The 10,930-nt window shown below is 31.2% G+C and overlaps 2 protein-coding genes and 1 long non-coding RNA gene across 6 annotated transcripts in view; 1 reads left to right on the top strand and 2 right to left on the bottom strand.

Annotated features, from left to right (window-relative positions):
• The window catches only part of LOC105204100 (COP9 signalosome complex subunit 5), a 28,965-nt gene that overhangs the window by 978 nt on the left and 17,057 nt on the right, over positions 1-10,930 (bottom strand). The window contains exons 1-4 of one of the 3 annotated variants that reach the window (XM_011173151.3): positions 1,885-2,008; positions 1,313-1,465; positions 1,002-1,236; positions 567-761 (exon numbers count right to left, since the gene is read on the bottom strand). In XM_011173151.3, coding sequence (XP_011171453.1) covers positions 567-761; positions 1,002-1,236; positions 1,313-1,464 — 582 coding nt within the window. In that variant the 5' untranslated portion in view covers position 1,465; positions 1,885-2,008. Of the gene's footprint in view, positions 1-566; positions 762-1,001; positions 1,237-1,312; positions 1,466-1,800; positions 2,009-10,930 lie in introns of those variants that run through there. The other 2 variants (XM_011173150.3, XM_039451090.1) reach the window with 2 other exon arrangements.
• LOC105204099 (23 kDa integral membrane protein) lies at positions 3,381-10,065 on the top strand. 2 transcript variants are annotated; one of them, XM_011173148.3, is made up of 5 exons: positions 3,381-3,605; positions 6,853-7,041; positions 7,954-8,118; positions 8,361-8,576; positions 8,641-10,065. In XM_011173148.3, the coding sequence occupies exons 1-5, from the start codon at positions 3,546-3,548 to the stop codon at positions 8,812-8,814; spliced, it is 804 nt and encodes a 267-aa protein (XP_011171450.1). In that variant the 5' UTR covers positions 3,381-3,545; the 3' UTR covers positions 8,815-10,065. The 2 variants fall into 2 exon arrangements, with proteins under 2 accessions (XP_011171450.1, XP_011171451.1); XM_011173149.3 differs by lacking the exon at positions 3,381-3,605 and adding an exon at positions 3,615-3,949.
• On the bottom strand, positions 4,685-8,465 carry LOC120358156. The gene is made up of 3 exons (XR_005575108.1): positions 8,353-8,465; positions 7,950-8,202; positions 4,685-7,128 (listed from the first exon to the last, which is right to left on the bottom strand). It is a non-coding gene; the product is annotated as an uncharacterized LOC120358156 (long non-coding RNA).

Here is a 10,930-nt window from a genome sequence, read left to right as displayed (position 1 = left end):
ACGTGTCTTTTAATACACATATTTGCTTTTGAATAGGCGATAAGAAGTTACCATCTTCAAAATAAAAAAACAATGAACAAAATTTAAGCAATAAAAACAATAATTTGTTATTTTAAAATGTTTATAATACTAATAAATATAGATGTAGAAAAAAATTAAAAAAGAATTATCTATAATAATTAAAATGTAGTAACAACGATGTTGCCACGTTTTCAATAAATAGTATGACATTATACTTAGATAATTGTATAATTCATAAATATTTTACACTTTTACGCGAAAATGATATGGTAAAATTCCCTTTTTTAAATTCCAAAATACTTTTTAAATTTTATTTCTTTATATAAGTATAATACTTTAAAATTTTTACATTTTGTTTGCAATTAAATTACTTAAAAATTTTCCTTTCTATAATGATGCTATTTTAGAAGGCTACTATATGGTTAACAAATTTTAAAATATTTAGGAATGTAAAAAAAGACTAGAGAACTTCGTTCAACTTTTTTTCTGCAAAATTTTCTGGAATAGATTAATTTCAATTTTTGAAGATGTGACTTGAGACATACCTTAGGATAAGTTCTGAATGCACCAAGACAAACTTTGCCAGCGGAGATGGTTCTTACAGGATCAATGACAATCGCAACAAATGGCTCTTGGAAATTTTGATTGAGCATTTGAGTGGATACATCAATACCAGACAACCAGCAGCCGTATCCAGGATGACTGTGATACCATCCAATTGCATTCTCTAATCTACCAACCTTTAGCATAAATTATTTTAAGATTATATTGTATATTTACGATTTGTTGTATATTGGCTGCACTCATCAGAAAGATTGCTTTGCAAATGTTGTAAAAGTCTTTAATAATTGATACATTTAGATCTAGCAGGAATCAATAGTAAGAACCAATTATATTAAAAAAATCTTAGAACAGTTGTAAATTGCTTTTCCTAAATGCAGCCATCTTGTGTATTTATTTTTTTTACAAAATGTACGTACTTGTTTAGCTGCTTCTATATATGCTGTCATGTATTCATAAGCTTGAGCTTGAGCGTTTACTCTAGTTTCAGTTCCCTCAACTGGCAATGCAAAGGAATCCATCACAATCATGGTGTTTGCAGCTACTTTACCAAGCAGGAGGCCCATCACTTCCAATGTTCCACCAGATCGTGCATGCATGACCATTTTTAACAGAGCTAATGCAGATATTTTTATATCCTTGAAGAAGTGGGGGCTATATATAAGAAAGGAAAATGTCCAATTATAGGTTGTGCTTTTAGTTTTCTCGAATAGATTAACAATAACCTTACTCTTTCTCCCATGGTTTGGCAGTTAATATATCTTGTTGCTCCTTTCTATCATATCTGTAAATCTCATCCATGGTGCTGATGGTTTCAATACAGTTTGACAGCTCCCATGTCTTCTGGGCGATACTACTCTGGTCGGAGGAAGGGCCAGCCATTCTGTCAAGAGAACAATGTTAATAATAATTAGAGAAAAGTAAAGAGTGATAATAGAAAAATGTGACAGCCTGCATTGTGTTATAATACCAGATACTTAGCGCGACAAATGTGAGCCTCGTAAATTACATTAATTGCACCAGAGATGACTTTAAAGATCAAATGAAAAGTCGTCATATACTGTGACATTTAATTAATTAAAATCTATAATTTACTGATATCGTAGCCAGTACGTTTCTCCGGTAAACATAGCTTTTTTATAGCCGCGAGGTTAAGCGCATAGAGAAACATCCAATTGTAAAGCAACGGTAGGATTACTGTGGGGTAAATGTACTAACTGGATGCTGATTAATCGTATCTCTTGATCTCAATTACGGTCCGCCGATCACTTAGACATAACTTAGACAAATAGTGATTATTACTCTGTTACGCTTTGTCTCAACCTATCTTCAATCAGGAATGGTTAGATTGGTTACTCCGTTACTGGTTAGTCCGTCGTCTCTCTCCATCTCTCTCACACCCGTATAAATACACACAATGGCATGGCATAAACGATATCTCGATATATTAACGATACGATATATACGCGGTATCGATACTGCTTCTGCGATGCGATATCGTCAGATGCGGCTGTACAAATGTTGTTAATTTTATATCTACAATAAAGAAAATAAATAAATAAAAACATTGCAAAATACAACGCGATCGAACGATCGAAGTTTAATTTTCACTCAGAAATTAAACTTTTATCGCACGAGAGAGAAGAAAAGGCGACCGCGCCCAATTTAGTGACATGACTAATCTTTTTTTGTGTATACATATCCATCATTGCATAATTTGTGAGAATTATTTTAGTTACAAGAAAAAGAATCAAATTCAACTCAAACTCGTTACTTATAAATTTCAATAACAGAAATATGTTATAAATTATGCCCTATGAGATTTCTCATTCAATAATTTTTGATAAAAATTTATAAAATCTAAAGAGGTATTCTTTTCAAAAATCTTTCATAAATTAAAATATAGAAAGTTCTTAAAAATATGAGATATCATAAATATTATAAAAAATATTATCAAAATTTTTCGTCACGGTAAACTTATATTAGTGTCCAGTTAAAAATTAACAAGGTTGGGTAAGTTAATATATTTTAATTAAATTAAGTTAATGACTCATAAAATTAGTTCAATTACATTAAAAGTTACATAAACGAAAAACTAATCAGTTAAAAGTTCTGTTAAAATTAAATTAATTTTAATTAAATTAATTTTGGAAAGCATTATTATTCATATTAAATTAGAAATTCGTAAGTTTTTAAATTTAAATTACTCAAAACAATTATAATAAATATAGATCATAAAACAAATTTAATATTTCATTTATTAAGTTTATATGAACAAAAAATGTTTTTTTTGTGTAGAAATACATTTTTTATGTTTATAATTTTTTTTCTTTTACATTATAGACAAATTTTTAACTTGGGAAAAAAGTTAACTTAAAAAATTCATATGTTTCAAAAATAACAAGTTAAAGTTAAAAATAAAATCATTTAAAATTAACAAGGTTAAAAATTAATAACTTTTAACTTTATTATTTAGTTCTTAACTTTTTAATTAGTTTTACACTATCCAACCCTAGAAATTAATCACTGAAATCACGGAAATGAAAAGAGCAAAAGAGAAATTCTTCGCACAGTATTCTGCAGCAGAAACATTCGTTTGCAAATACCTCGGCGATATTTCCTCCGAACGAACGCCGATGTCCTTATGATAACGTTCGACGCATCGCAGGTGGACGCGATGGTCGGCTCAACCTTCCCGCTTTTCCGGAAACGGCGGAGGTAACCGCTTCCGGAAAAGCGGACGGACGATTGGCCGCGCACGGCGCCTATTAGCGTGCGCAGCACGCGGTGCCGTCGCGCGTGCGAGCAAGAGTTCATTTGGCGCATTTGGCGTCCGGTCACCGTGGCGACGGACGGTGTAGCACGCCGCGACGTCGGACGAGGACAGCCAGCGTACGGTGCGCGACTCTTCATCGTACGAGCCGAATAGTGTTGCGCTATTTATAAGCGTGTTTGCACGCATCATGGGACATGCGTTCGCCTGTTTCCGCTACTGCCTCGTCGCCAGTGCGATCCTCCTCGGCGTAAGTCTATCGTAACGACAGCAGAAGCGTTCTCTTTTGTTCTCTCTCATTCTTCCACGATCGTGAAACTTGGAGTCTCCGTTCATGAGGGACGAAAGCGTCCCAACCGAGACCGATGGGCACAGTGCTGATCCAAAAAAAAAAAAGACGACGAGCTCGCCGTCGCGGCTGTCGTTTCGTTGCGCCGTGACTTCGATCGAGATCTAGTCGGCGTGCTATTATTGTGATCAATCGCGCAGCCATTGTCGTTCGGAGATCGCGCGTGATATGTCATTGGTGGAGGCTTCGCTCGAGGGAGCGGCGCCAATCCGTCTTTCGCAATTTGCGTGCGACGTGAGGTGTGCGTACGTACGCGCGTGTTTATGTTCCGGCAGAATGAAATGTGATCATCGAGAGACGAGATAAGGGGGAATCGATTGCGAGAGAATTAAGAGAATGAAATTGAATTCGTTATGCGGAATTATCAGAGCGAGTCGTTTATTGCGAAAGCGACATGTTATAGTTCCTGCCGTTTAAAATTAGCGTACAATTATTGTTTACATTAATAATTGGTATGAACGTATCCAGCAAACGGAAATGGATTAAAAATATTTAAAATGTATAAAAATGGAGTAAAAAAATCAAGAAGTTGAATTCGACAATGACCACAATCCATTTCCATTTGCTGAGTAATTAAGTGAACATTTAAGGATGTATGGGTCATCTTTCAATGCATTATCAAAAATTATAAAATTTTATATAAAATATTTTAGTATTACGTTTAAGTATCTCTGTCAAATTGGAGCATAATTCACTTATTGGTTTAAAAGTTATTTAATTTTTTATCGATTCTAGTGTAAAATTGCCTTTTACAATATTTATTTACAAATTTGATGGGGAAGTAGCATTACCAATTAAACAAAAATTTTTGTATATAGTAATGAAACTCTAATAAATATTTGTGCAAAAATTCATTTAGATTTACTTATTCGTTTAAATGTTATTTATTTAAAACTGCAGCTACTGTAATTTTTGCTGCATTGTAAATCAAATTTTTTATTGTTTTCTTTGCAGTTGGTTTCAGACCCAAAATTCAGATATTTGTGATTAAAATTTTTTGTTTATTAGAAAAAAAGATAACAAAGAACTTAGAAAAACATTCGATATTTAATAAATTTTGATAACTTTTAGCTCTTATTGTATAGTCACAACATCCTTACGTGTATTCTTACAAAATCGCTTAAGAAATAAATGATCTAAGAAATTAATGCTTATCGGAGTTAGTTATAAAATTAGTTTAAAGTTATCAAAGATTATAATAGATTGTGATTAAATTTATCGAAAGGTAGATATCGTTAGTTTGTTTTTACACATGACATTATTTTAGATTATAATTTTTCAAACAGAGTTCTCTATTTTAAAACATCGATTTCAATTCGTTCGTTTTTCAGTTTTCTAAAATAAATAAAATAAATGAATAATGAAAAGAAGATAACGCGTAATTAATATATCTAAGTTGGATAAGTTTTTTACAACTTATTAATTATTATAGTTACTAATACCTAACTTTGTAAAGTATACAGTAGTCATATAATTTTAGATTATACATTGATTGATGAAAGACAATGAGAGTTGAAGGAGAGCACACTAATTGCGAAGCGACCTTAATTAACACTTTATTCTACAATAAAAATATACGATGTTAATTTTGTAATGGTATTACACTGAAAAAAATTTTTTTTTCTTTAATTGAATTTTTTTCCTTTAAAAGTCATTATAATTGGAAAATTATTAACTCTTGTATAAAGTCTCCGTAAGTCGAATTTTCATAGTTAATCCTCTTTTACTCGAAGATTTGAGCTCTTGCCTTTAGATTCGAATTATCGAGGTTTGACTGTAATTATTTTATATTATACAAATATTTATTAACTAATATTTATTTAATTATATCAAGAAAATGATTCGAACAGAAGAAACTTTTTTCAGTATACATAATCAATTTATTCTCTGTTAAAAATTTTTTCGATATATTACTTTGGTTTTAATGATTCTTCTAATGAAAGTTTTCAAACAACATAAAGTCTAAAATCGGGTCATAAGATGTCTTTAAAATACATTTCCAAGAACAATCTTATAGATAGATGTCTTGTATTCATTTCCATCAGTGCAAATTAACTCTAACTTGGATCTCAGTTTAACTTACTCTATTTTTTTCTAGTGCTAAGAATTAGAAAAAAAAATAGAGTAAATTAAACTGAGATCAAAGTTAATCTACATTGGTGAAAATGGACATTAAAGACGTCTCATGAACTGATTTTAGATTTCGCGTTGTCTGTTGTTTGCTTGAAATATACATTGTAAGATTGAAATCCATTTTGCGATAAGATAAGAGTTGAAAGATCATAAATTATACCGTGAGTTTTCTCTCTATTCACGAAAACTATGATCGTTATGATACTGCGTCGAAAGCCATGATGCAAAGTTTGTTTTGAACGAACTGTATAAAGCACCTCGCCCATTTATAGATAAGATTTTGTCTTTATTTTATCTACGATTGCTCTCGTTGTAACGATCCCGGAGTCGATTGTGGATCGCTCAGGTTGATGAAAATTACGAAAATGAGCGAATTTACTAGAATATTATTAATTTTATTGGTTAATAATTAGTGAACTTGCTCACTTTTGTAATTTTGACTCAACTTATATATACACAATCGACTCCCAGATGACAATCTATATCTTCGGAGTTTCGAGAAAGAGAGTAACGCAGAAAATTTTCGAAAAATTTTTACCTTGATATCTATTTCTGTACAGAATTACAACACAATCATTATAAGCAATTAAAAATATATTTATCGCGAAGCAAAAATGTTTCCACGAATCATTATCATAACGAAATATCACGAAGTGATGAATATCGCGGCAAAAAACTCGTTAATTACCCAGACAGCACATGATATTTATGATAAATATTTATAAATATTTATTACTATTTCTTTTTAAATATGTAAATATTTTATACATATACATGAAAACAGTTATAAAATTTTTATTCAACATGTCATTAAAAAACTTGAAACGGTCTTGAAACAAGATTCAACTATGAATATCGATCTAAATACATAATTTATAAGTAGAAAAAAATATCGTAATCTTTTATATAATTATTTTGTAAATCTCTGATAAATATTACGTGCTGTCTGACTGGAATCTGTACAGTAACAAGATGAAAATATAGCGCGAAAATTGTGAAATACTCTTTTTTGTAGATTTCCGGCGCGATCATGAGCGTATGCGCTGGTTACTTCATTTATCAGCTGCACGAGTACGCGCCGCTCACGCCCGACCATGTGTGCGGATCGTCCGCAACTTTGTTGGCGATGGGCGTTATCACATGCGGGATCGGCTGGTTTGCCTGGCAATTCTTGGATTTTTCCAACAAAGGTCAAGTGATCATTGTAAGTTGTTTTCTTGAATATTCAGGAATACGGAAAGATCTCTCTAAATTGTTTGGAGTCGAATCTCACTTCTCTGGAGTGATTTTACTGAAATACAGATCTAAAGATAATTATATTAAATCACCCAACACATGTTACTTCGTAGAATAAAATCTTTAGAACTTTCACTAAAAAGATTGGATATTCAGATCTGTATTTATAGTCGAATCTTATTTCAAGACCGACCATTAAATAATGTCCTGAGATGCTAATCTTAAGATACGGCTCTGTGCTTGATTGATGATATCTTAAGACGGTCTTAAATATAAGAATCAATTATAAATACTGGCTAGAGGAACCTTTTTTAAGAAGATAGATATTCTAAGAATATTTTTATGTTTTTAAAAATACATTCTCTATCTTAATAATATTCTTCAAGATTATTTCCACATATAGAATAGAATATGCATGATTTAACGCGATTATTTTCGAATATACAAGGCTTTTGAATATCTAAAAAATCAAATTCGGAAAATATTCCATAGTATATGTATAATATTATTCATTTGTGAATATTCAGAAAGTCAAATTATAGAAAAGATTTATATACCTATAAGATCTATTATTCATTTAAAAACATTTGCGTAAAAAGAGCTATAGAATATACAATAATATATAAAATCTTATATGTGCTAGCTGGACATTAAAAAAATTATATTGACGCTTTCAGCTTGTTGTTAAAATGTTAAAATAAAACTTTATGCAACAATATTATCATGTTTAAGCGTTCTAAATAATTTTCATTTCATTCCACATAAAATTATTTTCTGATCTGTATCTAGTTGAATTTTTAGATATTGCAATAAAATTGTTCTTTTTATGTATGTAGAGGAACTAGGAAATTTATAATTAATATGAATTGTTTATACGCAGTTTGCTGTAGTACTGGCGATCATTGTGCTAGTTGAAACTAGCGTTGGGATTTGGACCTTGGTGCGACACGAGCAAATAGATACCCTGTCGCCCATGCGACATGAAGAGATCTTTTCTCTCGCGGTCACGGATGATAAGTCTGTCTGGGAGCACATGCAGTCCGCGGTAAGAATCACAAGCTCCTTTAAGCATCTTCGGACAGCGCGTTTTATTTTGTAATATAATATCTTTCGATAAGCGGTTGTATACCTATAAACATTAAAATAAACTTAGATGAATGTATAACATAAAATATATTTAATTATATTTATAAAATAAAATAAAAATAGCATTTATAAAGTTAAAATTAATTAAAGTGAGAAAAACTTAAATCGAGTTAGCGTTGATTTGATTAAATACAATTTTAGTTACGATGCTGCGGAATAGATGGGCCTTCTGATTATCGTGGCGTGAACGCGATTCCTTGGTCCTGCTGCAATAGGACAAATCATGAGAACGACAACAACACTGAGGGTGCTTGCGCCGCTATCTACAAACGTGGATGTCAGCACGTTGTCTTAAATCGGACGAGATCGATCCTTCTTCACGTTTTTCTGCTCGCATTGTGCTCTGTGCTGCTGCAGGTACATATTCTCACTTATTAGAGTTCGCAAATAGTCGATTAATTGACTGGCCATTTGGTTTCAGATTTCCTTCATAGCATGCACGACTTGTTACGTCAGAATCTACAAAGACAGGATGGAAAGGAGGACATCAGAGATAGCGACGCGCATGTCTTTGCAAGATATAAAGGAAGTGGATACTAAGAACAGGCTTTTAATGCGTCAAGCAAAATATTCGCTCAATTCTGGTGATCCCTAGCCAATGCTGGATTCCTTAAGGGACAGAGATGTGTGTCACTTAAGGACATTGCGCCATTGTGATATGCGAAATACATTTCGCGTGGTGACAATATCAACGGTGTACAGATGTACTAGTGATATTGATATTGTTCCTGTTATACAGAGCGTCCCAGACCGATTGAAAAATACTTCGGTGACGGATCCTTCGATAAATATCTCTGCTGATTTTTCTTCGTATTCTGAAAACTGCAACTTGCCAATTTTTAATATTGAATTGCTTGGCAAATAATTCAATATTTTTGATAAATGTAATTATAAAGAAATTTTTGATACATTTACAATGACATAATTTTTTTGAACAGATAATGATATTTTTTTTTAAAGAAATGATATTTATTTTCTTCTCAAATTTAAGGAAAATACGCATTTTGTTTAGAGTGTTCTGTTTCTAAGGTATTTTTCGATTTTACCTGAATATATCTTGTATATATAAAAAAATACGACAATATTCTGTAAAGTGCCTGAATAATTTATTTTATTACTGCCATTTCTCAAGTAAATAGGTAATTTTTACTATAACATTTTCGTGTTTTATACAATTTTTTTTGTTCCTAGTGACGCCAAGAGTTATGGTTTAGTTAAAAAAAATATTGCTCTTTATTATCTTAACAAACAATATCAAAGTGTTTACATTCTTGAGGCTTTTAATTAATTTAGTTTGTATTTAACATATTTTTTAAATACAGTAGTTACTAAATAGGCGATTATGTGCACAATGCAATGTTTCAATCAATTAACGACACAATTAACAAAAAATAGAGTAATATGTAGACATCTTGTAAATATGTTAATCCATTTCTTGAATTATTTTAAAATGCTTGGATGAATAGTACAGACTTTAAATATAGACTTGAACGAATAGTATAAACATTAGTTTAAATAGCAGAATTACTACGTTTGTAATCGAACGAGTCGAAGTAAGCGACAAAGATAACATAATCGTTAATCGTGAGTGCAGTTTTTTTTACTATTTTTACATATCTCGCCTTTTAACTTGTGTCTATGTTTCTTTTGCCGATTTTTTGTTGATTCTTTCATTGTTCGCAATATCACATGCAAATCTTTTGTAATTTTCTAAAAAATTAAGAGATTGATACTGCGAATGGAAATTATTTTGTACAAGAAGCATGATTGTGTGTATGGTTTTTGTGGCAGCGTAATTTTTTCATGAAAGAAAAGTATATTTAAATAAATCTGTATTATTGTTTAATTATTGCCCATTAATATCCTTTCCTCTTTTAATGTAAATGAGATTTTGAAAAAAAACTGATAAAAACTTACAACATGATAACATAGGATACTCTTCTTTAAAACAGCGATGTTTAATCTGCGGCCCCTCTGTGAACTTTTTATAGCCTACTGGTCCAAAATCAAAATATAAAATATGTGTGTGTGTGTATGTGTGTATAGTTTAGAAAAAGGTTGAACATCACTGGTGCTAAAGAGTTTTCAAGATATTATTCGCAAATATAATATTTTCAATATATTTAAACAAATTCCAATAAAGATATAATCGATCTAAAATGTCTTGCACTTCTCGTTCCATCGCTTAAGCATGAGAAAAGCCTAAACACATATCTTCAAAATGACATCATGCAATGCGTCATCCAGATAATTTCAATCACGTCATACATTTGGATAATCCAATTTATTTGCTTTATTTATTTAGTCATTTGCAAGAGTATTATTTCCGTCATATTCGAATTTTTTTCCTGTTTTACGAGGATACTGGCCATCAGTTTTACCGATTATAAACTTATTTTTATACAAAAATTTTTTATTGATTACATACCTAAATGGAACAAGAAGTCATGACGGCGTTAAAATGACATCAAAGTGACTGCAAAGTGATTATTAAATCATTTTTCACTTTTTGAAATTACATGACATGACGTTTTTAAAAATGAACTATTATAGAAGTGTTAAAATAAACTTTGTGCACATGTGTGCGTGGGTTATCAATTTAGCAGTTTGTAGAGATATGTTGATATGTTTACTACTATATTAATATCGTACGCACATATAAGTCAATTCTGTCAGTAAAACTAACATCGCCTGTATCTCGTTAATCTTTC

Source organism: Solenopsis invicta, chromosome 6 (assembly GCF_016802725.1).
Source record: "Solenopsis invicta isolate M01_SB chromosome 6, UNIL_Sinv_3.0, whole genome shotgun sequence".
NCBI classification, from domain to species: Eukaryota; Metazoa; Arthropoda; class Insecta; order Hymenoptera; family Formicidae; genus Solenopsis; species Solenopsis invicta.
This window is presented reverse-complemented; position numbering and strand designations above follow the sequence as displayed.